The sequence below is a fragment of the Schistosoma haematobium genome, chromosome 7 (assembly GCF_000699445.3).
Source record: "Schistosoma haematobium chromosome 7, whole genome shotgun sequence".
In the NCBI taxonomy this organism is placed as follows: domain Eukaryota; kingdom Metazoa; phylum Platyhelminthes; class Trematoda; order Strigeidida; family Schistosomatidae; genus Schistosoma; species Schistosoma haematobium.
The window spans coordinates 16,243,403-16,263,134 of NC_067202.1; the positions used below are offsets into that span (position 1 = coordinate 16,243,403).

At 34.8% G+C, this 19,732-nt stretch overlaps 1 protein-coding gene across 1 annotated transcript in view; it reads right to left on the bottom strand.

The window, feature by feature from the left end:
• Window positions 1-276: 276 nt before the first annotated feature.
• PLEKHA8 (Pleckstrin y domain-containing A member 8) overlaps window positions 277-19,732 on the bottom strand; it is a 36,342-nt gene continuing 16,886 nt past the window's right edge. The window contains exons 5-9 of the mRNA XM_051219604.1: window positions 18,400-18,608; window positions 16,524-16,652; window positions 13,147-13,674; window positions 3,874-4,045; window positions 277-1,264 (exon numbers count right to left, since the gene is read on the bottom strand). Of these exons, the coding sequence (XP_051064547.1) occupies window positions 983-1,264; window positions 3,874-4,045; window positions 13,147-13,674; window positions 16,524-16,652; window positions 18,400-18,608 (1,320 nt within the window). The 3' untranslated portion in view covers window positions 277-982. The remainder of the gene's footprint in view (window positions 1,265-3,873; window positions 4,046-13,146; window positions 13,675-16,523; window positions 16,653-18,399; window positions 18,609-19,732) is intronic.

Consider the following 19,732-nt stretch of genomic DNA (forward strand, 5'->3'; position numbering starts at 1 on the left):
AGGCTGAGATCGGTGTTCTGGACTCGAACAGGTAGGGTTAGGCAGGAAGAAGGATCGATAAGGACTTCAGATTGTTCGTACGAGTTTATACGTCATTGGTCCAGTCGATAAGTCATTGTTCTCCTTATTAGCGGTATCATTACATTACATATTAATGGGACACAAGGCCACAAGTTATAAAAACATGGTTCATATGATGTCAAGTCATTTAGACTAATAGTCACATTGTAACTTGGTGGATATAATTCAATCAGTATTAAACAAAAAGGACTAAATCATCATGATTGATAGATTAATTATAAATAAGTTGGTAAATACACATAAATTCGTGTACATAAAATCTGGATATAATATTGATAGAGTGAATAAAAAATACATAAAATTTCATTGAAATAACTGACAGAATAAACTCTTACGCAACAAATTCTATCATGACAATGACAATAATTATATATATATGGGTAGATGTAGAGCGTTGGCAACTAAAACATATTAAATGGGGAGCATAGTGAAAATTACCCCCCCCCATCTTTCCCTCTCACTTTCTCTCTTTTAAGTGTACACATACGAACACAAACAAACAAACAAAACATGAAATGATTGATCCCACCACTTACTCTTTCAATCTGTAGTTTAAATATGCTTATGAATGAAGAGAGAGAGAAAAAACACAATAAAGAATACATCGAGTAAAAAAACAAGAAAAATAAAAGAAAAAAAAGGAAATAACAAACACACAAACAAAAAGACAACACATATAAACAAAAAAATTAAAAAAAAGAGACTGTACATAGAAAAATAATTTTAAATGAATAGTTTATGTGTTTATTATTGATATTAGAAACAGCCATAACATATAAAAACAAAGTAAGGAATGTGTTCAATGTAAACAACGAAATCACACTGATATGATGAGGATTAAAGAAGATAAAGTTATGAAACAGACCGCCCTCTCCCTCCTTATTCCCTCTTACTCTCTATATTAATAACTTTCTGACCCAGTGAATATACGATTTAAATCTAAACTGGCTAAAAGACCTTCGATTAATGTTAAGAAACGACCTAATGCTTCGGAATAACGTGTAGCATCTGATTTTAATTGAATATATGCCTCTGGATAACGTATTAATAATGATTTAGTTTCATTGAAAGACCCAAGATGTAATCCAGTCGGTGAAGTGATTGACGATGGTATTGTTTCTGGATTATCCATTAATAATAATTCAAGTAAGTATAAACGTGAAGGAAGTGATTGTATAATAACCTAAAGAAAAAAAATAAAAGAGAATGAAAGAGATGAGAAGAATTTCGCAAGAGGAAATCTTGTAAAAATGTATATTTTCTATTTCATGGTATGATATGGTCGGTCTTGGTTTGTACATAACCCAAGCATGTCTGAAATACATGATTTATATCATAGAGGCTGAGGTTGGTGTTCTTGACCCAACAGACAGATATAGGCAAGAAGAAGGACCGATAAGGTCTCTAGACTGGACTGCTCGTGCTTGTTTTACGCGTCATTGATCCGGTCGATAAATCACTGTTCTCAAATTGGCGGTATCATTATGTTATACAATGGATAGGGGCACAAACTCACAAGTTATAACAATTTCAACCATTCCTCACAATCTAATATGAATTATACTCATTCACTATTGATGAATAAAGTTCGAGAATAATAAACTCTAAAAGTGTTCTAGTTGATGTTGAGAATTATTGAAAGCACAAAATAGTGACAGAAAACTGATTTGATTGGATTGTTGGTCTATGAAATAGTGTGTATTTTTTAAAAAAAGAACAAAGTTTGGACAAATCTTACCGGACAATTTTATAGTTGGACTATGCTGTATAAATCATTAAATGATCTTCAAATTATTAGGTTTATATTGGCAAAGAAATACTAATAATTCTTTTTTAATCAAACGATAAAGACTATACTATGTGCGTGCTACTTATATTGATATAAGTAGTATATGACGCGAGTCAGGAATGTAATGTCTGGCAGCAAAAGATGGGGAAGATCAAGAAAGAAAGAGTGGGAATAGAGAGCAATTAGTATGGAAATTCAAGAACAACGAAGATCGAGACAATTATTGAACATTTTGCAAATTAAGTATTATAGTATGGGTTTTCTATTTTACCAAGTAACTTGTTGAGGCTAATGTCCTCAATATCTGACTCCAATAAATAATATCCCGTAAAATGAGTATTTTAGGTAGGCTTAATCTCCTAGTAGAATTACGGATTTACTCGAGATTATTCAGAAGCCTGAAGACCAGTTGTAAAGATAGTTTATTGTTAATGATTAATAAAAATCCGCAAGCGCGCATCGAGCAAGCGCACGATGAAACAAAGTGAGTGAGTGTGTGTGTGTGTTTAAAATCCATATATATTTTTGGGAATTAATCGGGTGTGGATAAATTATCGATCATCTCACATTGCAACCAATAGGAGGATAGCTTAAGAGTTAATGTACAGACATGCATTCGATCATACACATCGAAATTAACATGGTGAATTAAGAGTCTGAAATGCACACAGAAATTAACATGATGAATTAAGTGTCTGAGTTACAATGAGTAGACAAATGATACAGTGGTCAAATGGGCTTGCCACAAACTCTATAACTTTGTGCTAAATATAATTCGATTGTCCCCACCCTTGTTCTGATCACTACAATTGGAGCGATATACTTCTTGTAAGATAGTTAAAGGTGGTGGATAGGAAAACCTGTTTGACCTAGATTTCATACTATTTGGTACTAGCTATCAGTAAAGTGTACATGTAATCTTAAGTGGACTCGTCAGAATAGTATATTCCCACTGTTTAAGAGAGTGATGATACTCAAACGAGTTAACGTAGTGTAACTCAGTGTTACAATAAGAAAAGCTGTAATTAAGCTATTTTAGACAAATACTAACATCGATTCATTATACTGAGTAGTGAACAATGTTAGTTTGTCTTGTCCAATTAATGACTAAATTTGATTATTTAAGCTGGAATGTGACTAAGATTATTATTCAACACAAAAACTACATCCAGAATTTCTCGTTGTATTCGGTCATCTAAAAAACATTCATGCGACTCACATATTTATTTATTTGAACACATAAATATTGGTGCAATAGAGCACCAAATATATATGCGCCACACCATATTTGTGTGTGTGTGGGCTGTAATACTGCCCGGGTGCCCAAACCGAAACAGGTGGTTTTCTTAGGGGGCCACACCCCGAGTCTTTGACTTAAAGGTCTGATCCACAAGGCAGTGGTGCATCGTGAGGAGATGCAGTCCCATGGTAGCCGGTGACCAACGATTGGTTCATACATTTGTTCACGCAGGATACTGGAGCCCATGTGCACCATTGGTTTGGAATCCGGTTAAAACGCCGGACATTCGCTTTTCGTCCTTTCATTTTCGTAAACGACACCCCCGCCACGAGAAGGCAGTGAGTAGGACTTCCCTGACAGAGGCTGTATACGCGTGGCCGTGTGGGAGCATTTCGAGAGGGAGGGCGAGCCCACCCCACTCTCGGCCATACCAGGGCATTTGGGGGCCACTTACATATTGAGTAACCCTAATCCAATTATGTAAATTTGTAATTTTGTATTTGAAGGAATTAGTGATATGGTTAGTCGGGTGTCCAAACCAAAGTGTATGGAACGATTTTGAACACTGTAATCTATTTATTGAGAGCTAAGAACTTTTATGATTAACCTATCACTCTACGATTATCATCAATTCAACTAACTATACAGGTAACCAAGGTCACAGAGACCTTCATCAATTTCATTTCACATTATATTTAATTAATATGAATAAAACAGATAATTCTATTGTTTATTCAAATGTAAACATCAAATGACTACTTACCATAGCCATACCTCGTACAGACCATGAATGAAAAGGTCGTAAACATCGTGTATACGCTTCATTTGCTATGGTAACAAGGCTTGTATCAGGATTCAATGTATTATTAATAAGTGAAGATGGATCCGGTGAACAGAATAAATGATGAATAAATTCTCTGACAAAATTCAACCATCTATATAATGAATAATTAAAAATAACAAATACATCACTCTATGACATGGTCACAGAGAAACTTAATTTTACTACAGTAAAAGGTTTAATTTGATTAAATAATCATAATTAGAGGTAAAACTATATGATACCGACGGACTTGAGGAATCAATCCAAATTAAGCTAGACGATAGGAGAATTAAGAACGCTATCGCGTGTGAGCGAGCTAAACGATCTTGATTCAAGTTTCAAGTCCAAGACTGTCTTAATTTGAGGCTTGCCTTATTTCTGATTGTTGTCTATTATTTTCCATATTAAATGTAAGTGTATAGTGTGCGCTGGTTGAGTTGTCGATTCACCATTTCTTTTATTCTGCTCTTTTCCAGTTCCCTCCATCACGTTACTATGGATGCTCCCCTACTACACAAAGCACCAACTGTCTAGATGCAAACCGCTATAGTGAAGATGGCTTGTTGTTGAAACTCATGACTTTCAGTATATTTCATATTTTAAAAAGATTGGACAATAGTTGACATGTGGAATGAAGTGTTAAGGTCAATAAGTCAGGGTTAGGAGTATAAAAAAAGCCAGAGTTGATGAGTTTTAGGGCTAGTTATTAGGTTTTAAAAGATAATGAACTAATAATTAGGGCATAAACTCACTACAGAACAATGAACTAAAGACTAAATTATCTATATTTAGCTCTCAGAATGATGTTAAAACTCCTAATTCTTTACTATTTTAATATTATTCTGTGTTTTACGGCTTCTGTTACACGAAAACTGCATGCTGTAGTTTATCTTTGTTTTGCTAATCTCAAGGTTGCACTTAAAATTCCCCTAGGAGGTAGTGTAAGATGAATGCTTTGTGATTTGAATATCGTTCTTCAGCACAGATACTATGGATATTTTTGCAAGAGATTTTATTGTCTTGTGACCTCTGGCAAACATATCACATGACGGGCCACCAATCAGAATTTCGATTCTACTTTGGTCTATTTTGCATCCATTATTTATTCCATGGCTTAGCGTCTCTAATTTAGCCAAATACACATCCGAGCAGCACGGCTAGTAAGCTTAAGTCAATAACAGAGCATGACCAATCGTTTAAATCTGTACTTGGTAAAAAAATTCCATTGCAAGTATGTCTGAATAGTTTACAAATATAGAATAAACAGGACCAAATAGACGATGTCACTTCTTATTATCAGAAAAGCGTTGAGACCATCATCAGATTAGAAGATCCAACTGTACAGTTTCACAACATACCATAACACACCTAAGTAAACAGTTTAGTTTGTCTATTAATATATCTTAACAAGAAAGCTAAAAATTTATTTCCGAGTCATATCCATTTCGTCTCAACAACGTCAAATAGATAAGTTCAAAGTGTGAGACTTCATTTTCGGAAGTGCCTGAGGTTGGTTGTATGTGTTAATTCACACGAGTTCTTGATTTTCCCATACTTATGTAGTCGGTTGGATGCAGCTGGACGATTTAGACTTCGCAGATGATCTGGCTCTTCTATCGCATACACAACAACAAATGCAGGAGAAGACGAACAGTGCAGCAGCAGACTCAGTAGCAGTATGTCTCAGCAAACACAAAGGGGAAAGCAAGATTCTCCGATACAAAACAACATGCACCAATCGAATCACGCTTGACGGAGAAGATTTGGAGGATGTAAAAACCTTTACGCATCTGGGCAGTACCATTGCTAGACACAGTGGATCTGATGCAGATGTGAAGGCGCTGATCGGCAAAGCACGAGCAGCATATTTACAATTGAAGAACATCTGGAACTCAAAACAATTGTCAACCAACACCAAGGTCAGAATTTTCAATACAAATGTCAAGACAGTTCTACTGTATGGGGTGGAACCTGGAGAACTACGAAAGCCATGATCCAGAAGATACAAGTGTTCATTAACAGCTGTCTACGCAAAATACTTCGGATCTGTTGGCCAGACAATATCAACAACGACCTACTATGGGGGAGAATGAATCAGATCCTAGCAGAGGAAGAAATCAGAAAGAAGCGCTGAAAGTGGATAGGACACATATTGAGGAAAGCATCAAACTGTATCACAAGGCAAGCCCCAAGGTCGAAGGAAAAGTGGAAGATCAAAGAACACATAACGCTGAGAAATGGAGACAGACACGAGAAAAATAAACAAAAATTGGATAGAACTGGAAAGAAAGGCCCAGGACAGAGTGAGTTGGAGAATGCTGGTCGGCGACCTATGCTCGATTAGGAGTAACAGGCGTAGGTAAGTAATGTAGTCGGTTGATTTCTGAAAACCCAGAAGAAAAACAAGTCGTTGAGAACCATTTAAGTGTGTTTCTTTCCTGGTGTAAACATCAAACTCTTAATTGTATAAATGTCTAGAAACCCCCGTTATACCCGTCCCATCTAACATTATATTCGACTCAAGAAACAACATAATAACAGTGACATGCAATTCTATAGACTGTTCATTTACATTGGTAATATTTTCACAAGTTTAAGAGAAAAATATACAGTACTACTGATCAATGTTCCATTTGGAGGCATGTGTCGGTGGATATAGATGACCGGTTTAAACGACTTTGTTAAACAAACTTTTCTTCGTTTGGGATGTTTTCCACAATGCACTTCACTATATTTACCAATATTGCATTATTTCTTGAGTCGAATACATTGTTAGACGAAACGGGTATAACGTGGACTTCTCAATAGACAGTTATACGATAAGGAATCTGATATTTACATAAGGAAAGAAATACACTTAAATGGTTCTAAACGACTTGTTTTTCTTTTAGGTTTTCATAAATCAACCGACTACATAAGTATATGAAAATCAAGAACTTATGTGAATTAACACACACACACACACACACACAACCAACTTCAAGCACTTCCGATACTGAATACTCAACTCTTGAACTAAGCTATTCAAGGTTATAGATACAAAATAACGGTCAATATGATTGTGATCTAACTTTTCAACCATATTCTATACTACTATTATCGCATTGTAATTGCATAACTGAACAGAAAAAAGAAAAGATGTATCACAAATGTATGTTTGAACTAACCGCCAATATACATTTCTATGATTAAATCTAACTCAATTATGATAATAATAAATTAGTCTTGATGAAACAAATTACTTAGTTTTATATAAATGACGTACACACTAATTAAGTTTCTATGGAAATTCCAAATTTATCATTAAATTGATAGAAACTTGTCTAAAAAAAACGGTAAACATTTTCCGCTGTAAACTTTTAACATACCTTTCTTTTAAAAAAAAAGAAACGAAATAAAATCGGTGAAATAATTTGATGTATTTTAAGAAGTATTTGTTGGTATTGTTGAAAAGTTAGAATTGAATTGACTATGTGTTCATTAATTGTTTGATTAAATTTACAGTGGAACTCAACATTGATAGCATTCGATCTGTATCAAGAAGAACCTGACATATATGATATTGATCTCCGCCCAGTGATCAATGAATTGTAAATACATCTCAGTCCTACAAGAGGTCAGTTGCGACCCGGATAACCCAGTGGTAACGTCTCTGACTGTGAAGCTGGGTGACACAGGATCGAATCCATCAGGGAGCACCAATTCCATCAAGATTACAGGTACACCTTGCTGACAAGTGCCAAATAGCACGAAACTCGGGACCAGGGTTTCTTGTTGACTACCTCAAACCACCACCATATATCAACATAGTGCACGCAATGTCAAGTCACTTAGACTAGTCGCCACATTGCAACTTGGTCTATAGTATTCTATCTGCACTAAGAAGGACTTGACCCACATGATATTGAACACCACTCAGTGATCAATTGTGAACAGTGAAATTCTATCTATTCAAATGGATGAGTGAATTGGTTTGTCTATAAATCTCATCTTGTGTTACTTTCATTGATACTTACACAAATTACTTGTTGTCAGTCAGTTCTATGAGATTTCGTCCATCAAATAAAAAAGGTAGCTCAATCAACAAACTGCTTTGAAGCACACTCTGTGTACGCAAAAACCAGTCTATCAAATAGTGAGTAAACTGAACAGTAATATGTTTAATTTGACCTTAAAATTGAGAGATGCGTTTTTTGAAAGTGGAAGACAGGGATCTCTTATGAGTATTATCGAATAGCCGTGCAAGTAATGCTGACTTTTTTGCGTAGTAAAGATGGTTGATGAAACAGAGAATCTCAGTTATAGTTACTTTAGTAACTATAAAATAAGTTGTGTATGCACAAACACCGTCCACTTTGACAAGAAATAATCGGTAGAGTAAGTGTATGTTAGAACAAAACTACGTAAAGCTGAAGTATAAAGTCAGGGAAGTTATATGCTGTTGGGTTGAGGCATTTTAGTTGGTTCAAGCTATATGATGAGATTCATACGATAATCGTGATCAGCGATAGGAGACGCCAGGTGTCTGCATCACCACACACAAATTTATTCTTTGTTGTCTCGGAATTTCAGTGTCGGTATCAAATTATACTTTCTTCCATGAATTCGATCCTTTCGAAACAACTGACTTTATGTTTAACCTTTTTCTAAATATCAATGATATTACTCAATATAGTAATTCGTTGGTTGTTCCACATTGATTTAGTAGTGTAATATGGGAACGTGGACCGATTATGCACACTTATGCAAGGTGCCGTACTAATTACAATTGATTGTGTGAGAATTAGTAATACTACTTGACTGGCGAAATTAAAGCCAGCTCTGTGTGGGATTCGAACCCGTGACTTAGTGACTAAAATTCAAACAACTTAACACCTACGCCATAACTTCACAAACTTTAGTGCACAATATAATACTGTCATTTATCTAGTTATTTGCTTTAAAAAAAACAATCTGTGGTTAAACACCGTATTTTAATTTCTGTTCTACTCCATGCATAATGAATCTCATGTGTTGTCATCATACATCAAAAAATGATTGTGATATTGTCTTTTCTGTCAATAATTTACCTTCAATTCAATCAAATACACATACACGCACACATGTAATGTGTAATTAATTACTGTAATTGATTTACCCCATAACATTTATTCATTGAAGAAACTTTCTATTATGCGCTCTTGTCAGGGAATGCCAAATGTTGATTCATCAGTGTGTGTGTGGGTGTGGGTGTACGGGTATGCATATGTGATAATTAATAAGATTTCATAAGGCATATATAAAATCGATCTTTCACATATTTTTATGCTTTGACAAATATATACATGGAAACTCTAATCATTATTCGCTTAGATATTCATTTTAACGGTGATAAGTGGAAAAGATCAATCGGGTAGATGAATATTAGGTGACGACGATAATCAATAATTTAATAATATATTGTCTGTTTAGAAAAAAATGAAGATCATAACTGGGTAAAACACATATTAAGTTCATATGTTTTACGCATTATACAAAAAAGGAACGAAGTATTTGGTATAGTCCAGGAAGTAGTTAGGTAAATGATACCTTCCCCCAGTTGAGTGTATTTGTTAACCCTGATTCATTGATTTACAGATTATACTAGTCATTATTTCTTATCTTCAAGTGCTTTATAGTAGTAATAAGAACTAATTTCAGACTGATTCTCTTGGTAGAATAATATCAATTCAAGATAAATACCATAGTAATAAAAGTTATCATAATATCAGTGGGGGTAGGAAAGATTTAATATAGGTAACATGATTCAAGAAGAAAAAATCCATTTATGGAATAAAAAACTATGAGCCAACTTTAAAACTTAAGGTCAAAAGGAAAACAGTTGATGAGTACATTTGCATCACTGCAGACGATTACGAGGCATACAACTCAACGACTTCAACTAGGAGGTTCGTACTACTTAACACAGTTTAGTCCAACTATCAGTGATTTCACAGACTAATATTATATCTGTGTTTGGTCCAACTTCTAGCTTTCTTCCAGCCTACTCCTAAACTAGAAAACATCGAGCATCGAGGCAAGCGGACGATGGGTCAAAGTAACACACGTCCCAACTACCTTAGTTGATGAAGATTCATTACTTATTCAACTGAATTGTCATTTTTAGCTAGTAGATTGAGCCTAACATCAGCATCTGTATTGACTTAAGTCAACTAGACTAACAGTTAAATTGTATACAACTTGATCGACAGAATTCGATCATCACTAAGGAATAGACAATCATAACATAGATTATTACTCAGTAATCAATTCATCTATCATTGGAATTGGTTTATTTATTTGCGAAGATTTATTCTTTATGTAACAAGTTAAGCAGAAAGAGTGTAACAATTTCTACATCGTGAAAATGATTGAAAAAAAATCTCCGTGAAGCAAGTTATTATTATTATTATTATTATTAACGGCTTCACTTAGTCAGTCAGTCAGCTACAACGTAGGACCAGGCACATACATACATCGGTCCAAGTTTCCATATCTCATTAACACAAGATGGACACCGGATTCATAAAAGTAGTTAATTCAACGGTGGTAATATATAAAAGAAAGATTGAGCATAAGGATATAATACAGGAAGAAAGAATTAGTTCGTAGAAAGACAGATATGAAGCGATTTTAATCTCTTAGTTTAAGGGAAGATAGAGAGTGTATACACCGACGCCATTGTGGTCGATTCCAAGCCATGTCACCAAGAGTCTCCAACCATTGGTTACGATAGTCACGCGGACCCCAACCAAGTAGTCTGCATCTACCAACATGGCTCAGACTAGAAGTTAGTGACTTCAAGCACTGATGCCACGTTTTGGTTTGGCCACCCCTAACTTTCTTCCAACCATCTCCAATACCGGATAGCATTGCACGTCGTGGTAATCGGTGTTCAGGCATACGTAACACGTGGCCCAACCATCTCAGTCGATGAAAATTCACAACCTCATCAACTGATTTACCATCATTCCCTAATACCCTGCGTTTAACCTCACTATTACTTACCCGGCGATCCCAGCAGACGCCAGCAATATTTCTAAGGCATCTGTGGTCACATACTAATAGCTTACGAGTATCTTCTACTCTTAATGGCCATGTTTCGCTGCCGTAAAGTAAAACAGAACGGACTGCCGCGCATTCACTTTTCATACATTTCAGATCAAATGGAAGTAATAAGACATTTTCAGACCGCAAGCATAATAATAAACAAATTATTTACGTATAGAACATAGTCACAAAAGCTTCTAAAATATGAATTAAAAGGATTCGATTATAGAATGTATAAGTAAGTGATTAAAAAGAACTTTATGTGGTCGGATTTAATTAGTGAGAAATTATGATGGATTAAGTTTTGTTATAATTAACACTTATCAAAAATGTATATTTCTTTATTTCGGGTAGCAATCAACCTTCTGTAGGACTGAGATTTTTGGGCAGATTGATCATTAAGTGATAAATAATAGCAACTGATCACATTCAGTCAGTCAGTTGCAAAGTAAAACCTGGTACGTACGTACGTTTATCAGTTCAAGTTACCTTTGGACCTTAAGTTGCTGTTTCTAGTCTTACCATTATCCAACCGATCTGCCTAGCGCGGTAGAACTTGAAAATTACATGCATTTCGGCCTATATAGATCGTTTGAGTAATTATGACAGGCAAGTCAGACCACCACTTCAAGGTAGCAGCTATGATCGTGATTGACCACATCGCAATTTGATCGATAAAATTTTATTAACACTAAGGAGCAACCAAACGTACACAGGTTATTACTTTATTTACTAATTAATCAATATAGTGAGATAGTACTCATGGAAAAGTAAAATATATTTCAGACAAAATATTACATTACTGGTAACCATAAATCAAGACCGGATAAGTTATTGAGGTATTGAACTCTCTGTTAGTCAGTATTGGGTCCGAACTACACAACTATATCTACTTGCAAACATACACACACCTATACTTGGTTATTGAATTACATCAACACCAGTATATTCATTAAGTAACTAAGCCGGTGTATGATTTTAAACATGGTGACTTCGAGTGTCACTAAAGGTATGAAAGCGGTGATTGTTATATCCGAGCGAAGATTAAATCACGAGTAACTTATGAGACATATTAATTGACTAATATTATCTATACATTCTTTTGGTATAATTACTCAATAATTAGATTATGTATATTTATATTCCTCTTATTATAAGCTTTATTTAGACTTATAATTTATTATTGTACGATTTACTGTTCTTAAGCTATGTTCAGTTTATTGACTACTGCCTCCCACGTTCACAGCCACCTTTTGGCTTTATTGTGTACAAATATTATTTCCTATTTTATGGTGCGTTGCGGTCTGTTTGGTTGATATATAAACCCAATATGTCTGAAATAAATGATTCGATTCGATTTTCATATTGGAAGCTGGTTTCTGGTGTTCTGGACTCAAGTGGACGGGCTAGGCGAACATAGGACCAATAAGGACGCTAGACTGCCCATACCGGTCGAACGTCATCGGTTTGGCACAGTTCGAAGATTGTATAAGTCGTATTTTGATTGGCGGATAAATCACGTCATAAAAAGCCGGACATAAAGTCATAACAGTGATCATTTTTTCTTGAGTTGCCTCTAAAAAAAACATTAGATTACAGAGAAGAATTACAGTGGAGAATGTGACCCCAGTGGTCAAGAGATAACTGCTTGAAACTGGCCATATAATTTACGTGATAGTTAACTCATACACAAACACAATAAAAGAGTCCCAGAGTGAATATCAACTTCACTTGGAGATGAAAATATATCCAGCTAAGGATGAAATACCCCACCTGGATTTTATTGCTAGCCAAACTATCCTATTTTTTTTAAAATAAATAAATGTCAGAATGGGTTTTGTGGAGATTTTTAGAAATTTCACTGATTGAAATCATGAGTCAATTGAAGCTAGACCACCATGGGAAACCTGGAAGCACTGGACGGCCGTTTCGTTCTAGAATGGGACTCCTCAGCAGTGTGCGTCCACAATCCCGCCCCCCGCGACATTCGAACCCAAGACCTTATCAGTCTCGCGCACTGCTGAGGAGTCCCATACTAGGACGAAACGGCCGTCCAGTGCTTCCAGGTTTCCCATGGTGGTCTAGCTTCAATTGACTCATGATTTCAACCAGTGAAATAAAAAATACGAATGCAAATACACTTACCTACATAACCACAGAATAGCCATATAAACTGAATTATTATTTTCTTGAATAGATTCTTTATGTTTCACTTCATATCGTAAAAGATAACCTAAGCTGAGTTGAGCTTTTTTAAATAAAATATTACAATGATTGTTTACATTTGTATCATGATGATTCTGTTTACTGTCCATTGATAAGTTTTCATCGATAACAGTAGTATTCATATCAGTAGTATGATTATGATGATCATTAATAATATTTGTTGTGGAAGTATGCATTTCAACATGAAATTCAATACAGTTTAAATAAGTTAATAAACGATGACGAATTTGTTGTAATGCAATAAAAGTACGTGAAGTAGTTGATAATGTACAATTAGTTTGATTAGTATTATTATTGTTATTATTATTTAATCGATCAAGAAAATGCAATAAACATTTAGATGCTTTAACAAATTCTAATGCTGATAAATAATCACCAGGTAGTTTTATTTCATCATCATTATCTGGAATTGGTTGAATAGGTATAGATGGTTTAATCTCTTCAAAACTGTCAATTGCAATACAAGAAAATAATATTAAGATATGTAGATATATATATTATGAAGTAGTGAAAAACACAATTTATTATTATTACATGATGAGGGGGGTTTGAAGATGTTGAATTTCATCGTTCCCCATCACCAAATGACCTTAGTCAGACAACCATTGAAAATTAGTTACGCAGAGGCTGGAAATCATAGTCTTACTTATAAGGAAACCCAAGAATCTATACAACTATATACTGATAATTATTATGTGCATATTAGTGACCAGATTCGAGAAGAAATTCTAGGGATTCTAGTGTCGGGTGACAGACAGTTACCTAACGAAAGTATTGGAAGGTGAATTTATTGGTTAGAAAAAAACACCGTAGGATTCCGGCTGTTAGGTCCCGATAAACATAATGAATGGTAACTTTGGGATCCATTTATGGACCAATAATAAACGTATATTTTTATCGTTTAATTGTTAGATAACTAAACTATTCATATTCATAATTCTCTTATTATAAACCTTATTTTGACCTATGAACCATTATTATACGTTTTACCATTCTCGAATTATGCCCTGTCTATTAGTCACTGCCTCCCACATTCACAGCCACATTTGGCCAATTTTTTTACAAATGTTATTTTATGCTACGTTGTGGTCTGTTTGATTGGTATATAAACTCAGTATAATTGAAATATAAGGATTCATGTTACAGAGGCTGAGACTGGTGTTCTGGACTTAACTGGCTGGGCTAGGCGGAAAGCAGGACCAATCAGAAATATAGGCTGCTCACACGTGTTTACGCGTCCTTGGTCCGATCGATAATTCACTGATCCCCTAATTGGCGGTCGCAAGATATAACACCGGCTCAGTGGTTTGGAGGTCAAGTGTTCTTGCAGGAGACCGAAGATCCTGGGTTCGGTCGCCGCGTGTAGAGTAGTAGATACGTACTGCTGAGGAGTCCCATACTGGGGTGAAACGGTTATACAGTGCTTCCACGTTTTCAATGTTGGTCTGACATTGATTTCAATGAAATTGGACTCACCATTTAAATGACACATATGTCATTATCAAAACGAGTCCGCCGGAAAGCACCGACAATTTGACCAACAATGTATTTGATGAAATAAAATTCACATTATAAATAGATTCAGACAACAAACTACCATTTTTGGACATATGGATCACCAGAAACAATACAGTGAAACTCGGAACTCAAGTATATAAGAAGCTAACGCATACCGACTAAATGTACAACGAAAATGTAACAACGCAATGACTTATAAAACAAACTGTATACAAACCTCATTCAAAACAATGAAAACACACTGCGACACTGCCACTACATGAAGAAAATGATTACCCACAAAACTTCATCATGAATTGTTTATTGAATCAACCATTAGAAAAAAATAAAAAATCAATTACAAACAATCAGAAAATGGATAATTTTACTCTACACAAGGAATATCTTCCAAATGACAAACAAATGATTAAGACTGCTATGAATAATTGAAGCCTACAAGATGGTTTTGATTGACAATGTGCAAACCAAAGGACAAAACGACAAATAAAGACAGGATGAGTATCATTTACAAGATAAATTACAGTAATAGAGACAAACACTTCATATTATGAAGTGACCACCCGCTGTCTAAACCTAAATGAGCATCAGTAAGATGTTAAACATCACCATAAAGCTTCGGTTGCATATGGACAACTATGGATATGAGTTCGACTGAAAAAACATTGACATAGGAGACAGTGGTAAGACAAAGAAAGCCAGAGATTTCTCAGAAGCCTGAGACTTCATTCAGTCATTAATCAATCAAAAGATGTATCAAAATCAATCAAATCTATCAGTGGATATGAAAAAAGACCCAAAACCGAGAGATCAGAAATCAAGTTACGCGAGAAAACAATCAAAACAAATAGCGACCACTCACCTATGGACAACAACTAATCAAATTCTATGTCGATAAAACAATCTGCTAGTCAATTGTGGAGAGATTCTGAAAGCTCTTTTTTGAATAACGAACTGATGATGTTGCCCAAAAGGACAATAAAAGCTTCACAACCAAACCACCTCGTTTAAAAAAACACAGCACCGAAATTAAAAAGCACTGGGCAGCTGTTTTATCCTGGTATGGGACTTCTCAGATGATTGCGCAATATCGTGAACTGATGAAATTTAGGCGTGTAAACTATTAGATGCCAGGCTAACGGTCTAAAGGTTAAGTACTTGCCGTGATACCTGGAGGTCTTTGGTTTCATCAACAACCCATTTTACAATACTCCAATTTTAATGACCTGATGTTAATACTAATCATGACAAACTTTGTTGTAAATAAGCTCAATTGTAGGGTGAAGGTTGAAGGTAATCGACAAGAAACTCTGCCTAATTTGGGTTTCGTCCTATTTGGTACTCGTCACAGACGTGTGACTGTAATCTTTAGGGTACTGTTGCTTCCTAACGGATCTCATCCTGTGTCACCCAGATTCACAGTCAAAGACGTGGCCATGGTGGAGCTGAACTGTGTAAAACAGGATTGAATCCTTCGGAAGGTATCAGTTCCTTTTAGATCACAAGTACACCTTGTTGATGAATACCAAATAGCACAAAACTTAAATCCAAGGTTTGTTATCAATTAGCTCCAACTATTTAGCATCTCAAAATAATGCTAGACAAGTCGAGTCACTTGAAATAGTGGCCACACAGTAACTTGATCGATAGAATTCAACCAGCGCTAAAAAGGACTTGACATACATGACATTGGTCACTACTTTGTGATTTATCAATTGTACGTAAATTAAATTAGAATTATCAATAACAGACTAGTTTTTAATGGTGAAATATCGACTTACCTATATTCTAAAGTAGAGAAAAAAGTTTGATATTTTCGTGTAGCATTGAAGTGACGCCGATTCAATGATGATTGTGCATGTGAATTTCGAAAGATAGGATCATTCGTCAATGAAGAACAAAGATTATTACTAAAGATGAAATGTAGAAGTCAAGAATGGATTGGTTATTAAATATAATACTTATTCATCATTACAATAAGGATCATTATTATAAATAATTATATTATTACTGCTAATAACAATCATTGTAATAAATGTTTGGTTGGTCAGTTAAGATGGTTTATTCTCCACCTTTCTCTTTCTTCTAATAGTCGACAGGATTATGAAGACCTCGACGTCTGAGATGAAACACGGAATACAATATACAGCTTGCATTCAACTAGACGATTTGGACTTCGCAGATTACCTAGTCCTTCTATCTCATACACATGAACAAATGCAGATGAAGACAACTAGTGTAGCAACAGTCTTTGAGTCAGTAGATCTCAACATACACAAGGGAAAAGGCAACATCCTCAAATACAACACGAAGAACACCAACACAATCATACTTGATGGAAAAACTCTGGAAGAGGTGGAAAGTTCCACGTATCCGGAAAGAATCATCGATGAACATGAAGCATCTGATTCAGTCGTAAATGCGAAGATTGGCAAATTAAGGACAACATTCCTACAGTTGAAGAACATATGGAACTCAAAACAACTATCGGTCAACCAACATCAAAGTCACAGTCTTCAATATGAACGTACAATTCTACTGTACGGAGATGAAACTTGGAGCACTACTACAACCATCATCAACAAAGTACAAGTATTTCTAGACAATTGTCTACGTAAGATATTCAATGTTTGTTGACCGGATATCATCAGCAACAACCTACTGTGGGAGAGAACGAACCAACTTCCATTTGAAGAGGAAATTAGGGAAGATGACGGCACTGGATAGGACACACATTGAAGAAATCCTCAAACTACATCACGAAGCAATCGCTAACTTGGATTCGTGGAGGGAAACTGAAGAAAGGAAGGTCAAAGAACACATTGCACTGAGAATTGGAAGCACATACGAAAAGGATGAATAGCAACTGAAAAGGATTGCCCGGGACAAAGTTATATGGAGAATACTGGTGGATATTCTAATCTCCTCAACGAGGAGTAACAGTATTATATTGTATTCTATGAACCGAATAGACTATTCGATTGTGGAGTTTTCAATGCTATTCTCTGGAGAACATCATCAGCGTTTACTTCATGTAGAAGTGAGCTTTTCATTCACTGTTCTACAAATGTTGTTTTAACTAGTTCTTCAATCTCGAAATTATATGTGTAAACCTATAAATACACCAGCTTCTTCCATGCACTAATTAATCTTTGGAATAAAGTTTCCTTCATGGTTAACATTTTTTATTTCCAACTAAGAGTTTGAAAGTTGAACAATTTCAGGAACTAGGAAGTGATTAGAAAGTTCGTGCCTTAACACTCCAATACAAAACGTATCAGTTGTTTCATTTCATATCCAACTGAATCTTACCAGTCACAGCTTATATATATATGATTATCCTAAATCTTAACTGTAAGCATCAACTCTAAGCTCTACAACCCAATCATAACTCAAACCCCGATCCTACATCCTAAACTCTAAATTCTAAATCTTAGACTTAAATCTAAACTTAAATGTTTATTGATGCTTTCATTGTTAAAACTAATCATCACATTTCAACAAATAACATTCTACTGTGATAAAATACGCTTTGGCCTCGAAATATCTTGATCCTTCTTGATTATTGGCTCGATTGTATAATTCAGCTTTGCCTAATCCTTTTAAACATGAGATCAAAAGATAAATGGAGTCAACTGTATAATTAATTAAACTTGCCTCATATTTGGTGAATGTATATTAGAAGGATCTGTATTGGTAAGACATGATGTATTTCGAAATATAGTAGGACTTGTCTCCAATGTTGTTCCTGTTACAATGGAACTTAACCATGGAGCTTGTGCATTACTTAAAATCATTAATTCATCCAAAGTTATTAAGAATGTGGAGCAAGATGCGTTTAACATACCAGTTAATTCATCAATACGCTGATTAAAGCAAAACGAAAGTGGAAAATTAAATAACAGAAATTAATTTCTACAATAACAAAACTGTTGGTGAATATATGGTTTAAATACCTGATTCATATATAGGACAAAGATTAGAACATCATAGGATGAAATATTGAATACACAATAATGTTTTCATCCAGCCAACTTATCTATGTTCACAAATAGCTTGAACTATAAGTTCTTGGATCAGATCATTTCTATATGTCGTTATTAATTCATCGGCTCCTGTGGAGATGGGTATATAAGTCGTTTCATCCAAGATAATTGAAGATTATTATCTGATGTGATTGAAAAGAGACAACAATAAATCCAAAGGTAGCTCCATAATCGAACACCTGGTAAACACATTTCATCACATTAAAACGCATCCACAGTTTAAATTCATCAACAAGATGAATTGAAATAAAATTGATCTTTAATAAACTGAGGTTTAGTCTGTTTAACACAGCGGAACCTTTTGTTGTACATTTAGAGAAGCTAGAATTGTGTATTCAATCTGTTCTTCTATCGTATTTTAATCTTAAGTTTTCTAAAGCTATTTAGATACCTAGTTTTCTTCTGTATTGACTATTTTTTTTTTGCCTATAACCGACTAATTTCTGTTGGACAAGTTCAAATCAATAAAGAATCTATGGAATTCTAGTATGTTTGCTTAATTGAAGAATTTAAACAAATGAATAGATTCAAGAATTGTAAATGAATTAGGAATTCAAAGAACATAACGCAGATAAGATTTTAGCAGCAACGACAACAAAAATTCAGTGACCAACATTCAAAAAATTTGTTGTATAAATCGATGTGTTAGACAAATTGGATACTCTCCAATACAGTTTAAGTATGAATGAATGAGGATTAATCAAGACATTGATATCATAAGAGTTAGAGAGAAATAACTATATTTTTCTGAGAAAACAATTAAAGTGATACAATTTTATTACACGGCAAGACATTTTCATAAATATTTCATATAAACAATGATATTTCGTTAGGCTATGAAATATTAGTTTTCAAGCTCGAACTTAACTCTATTTGCTTCCGGTTAAAAGCTCAACTTAAAACATGAACGTTCAAAGTATGGTTCCTGGCAGAAATATGGATGT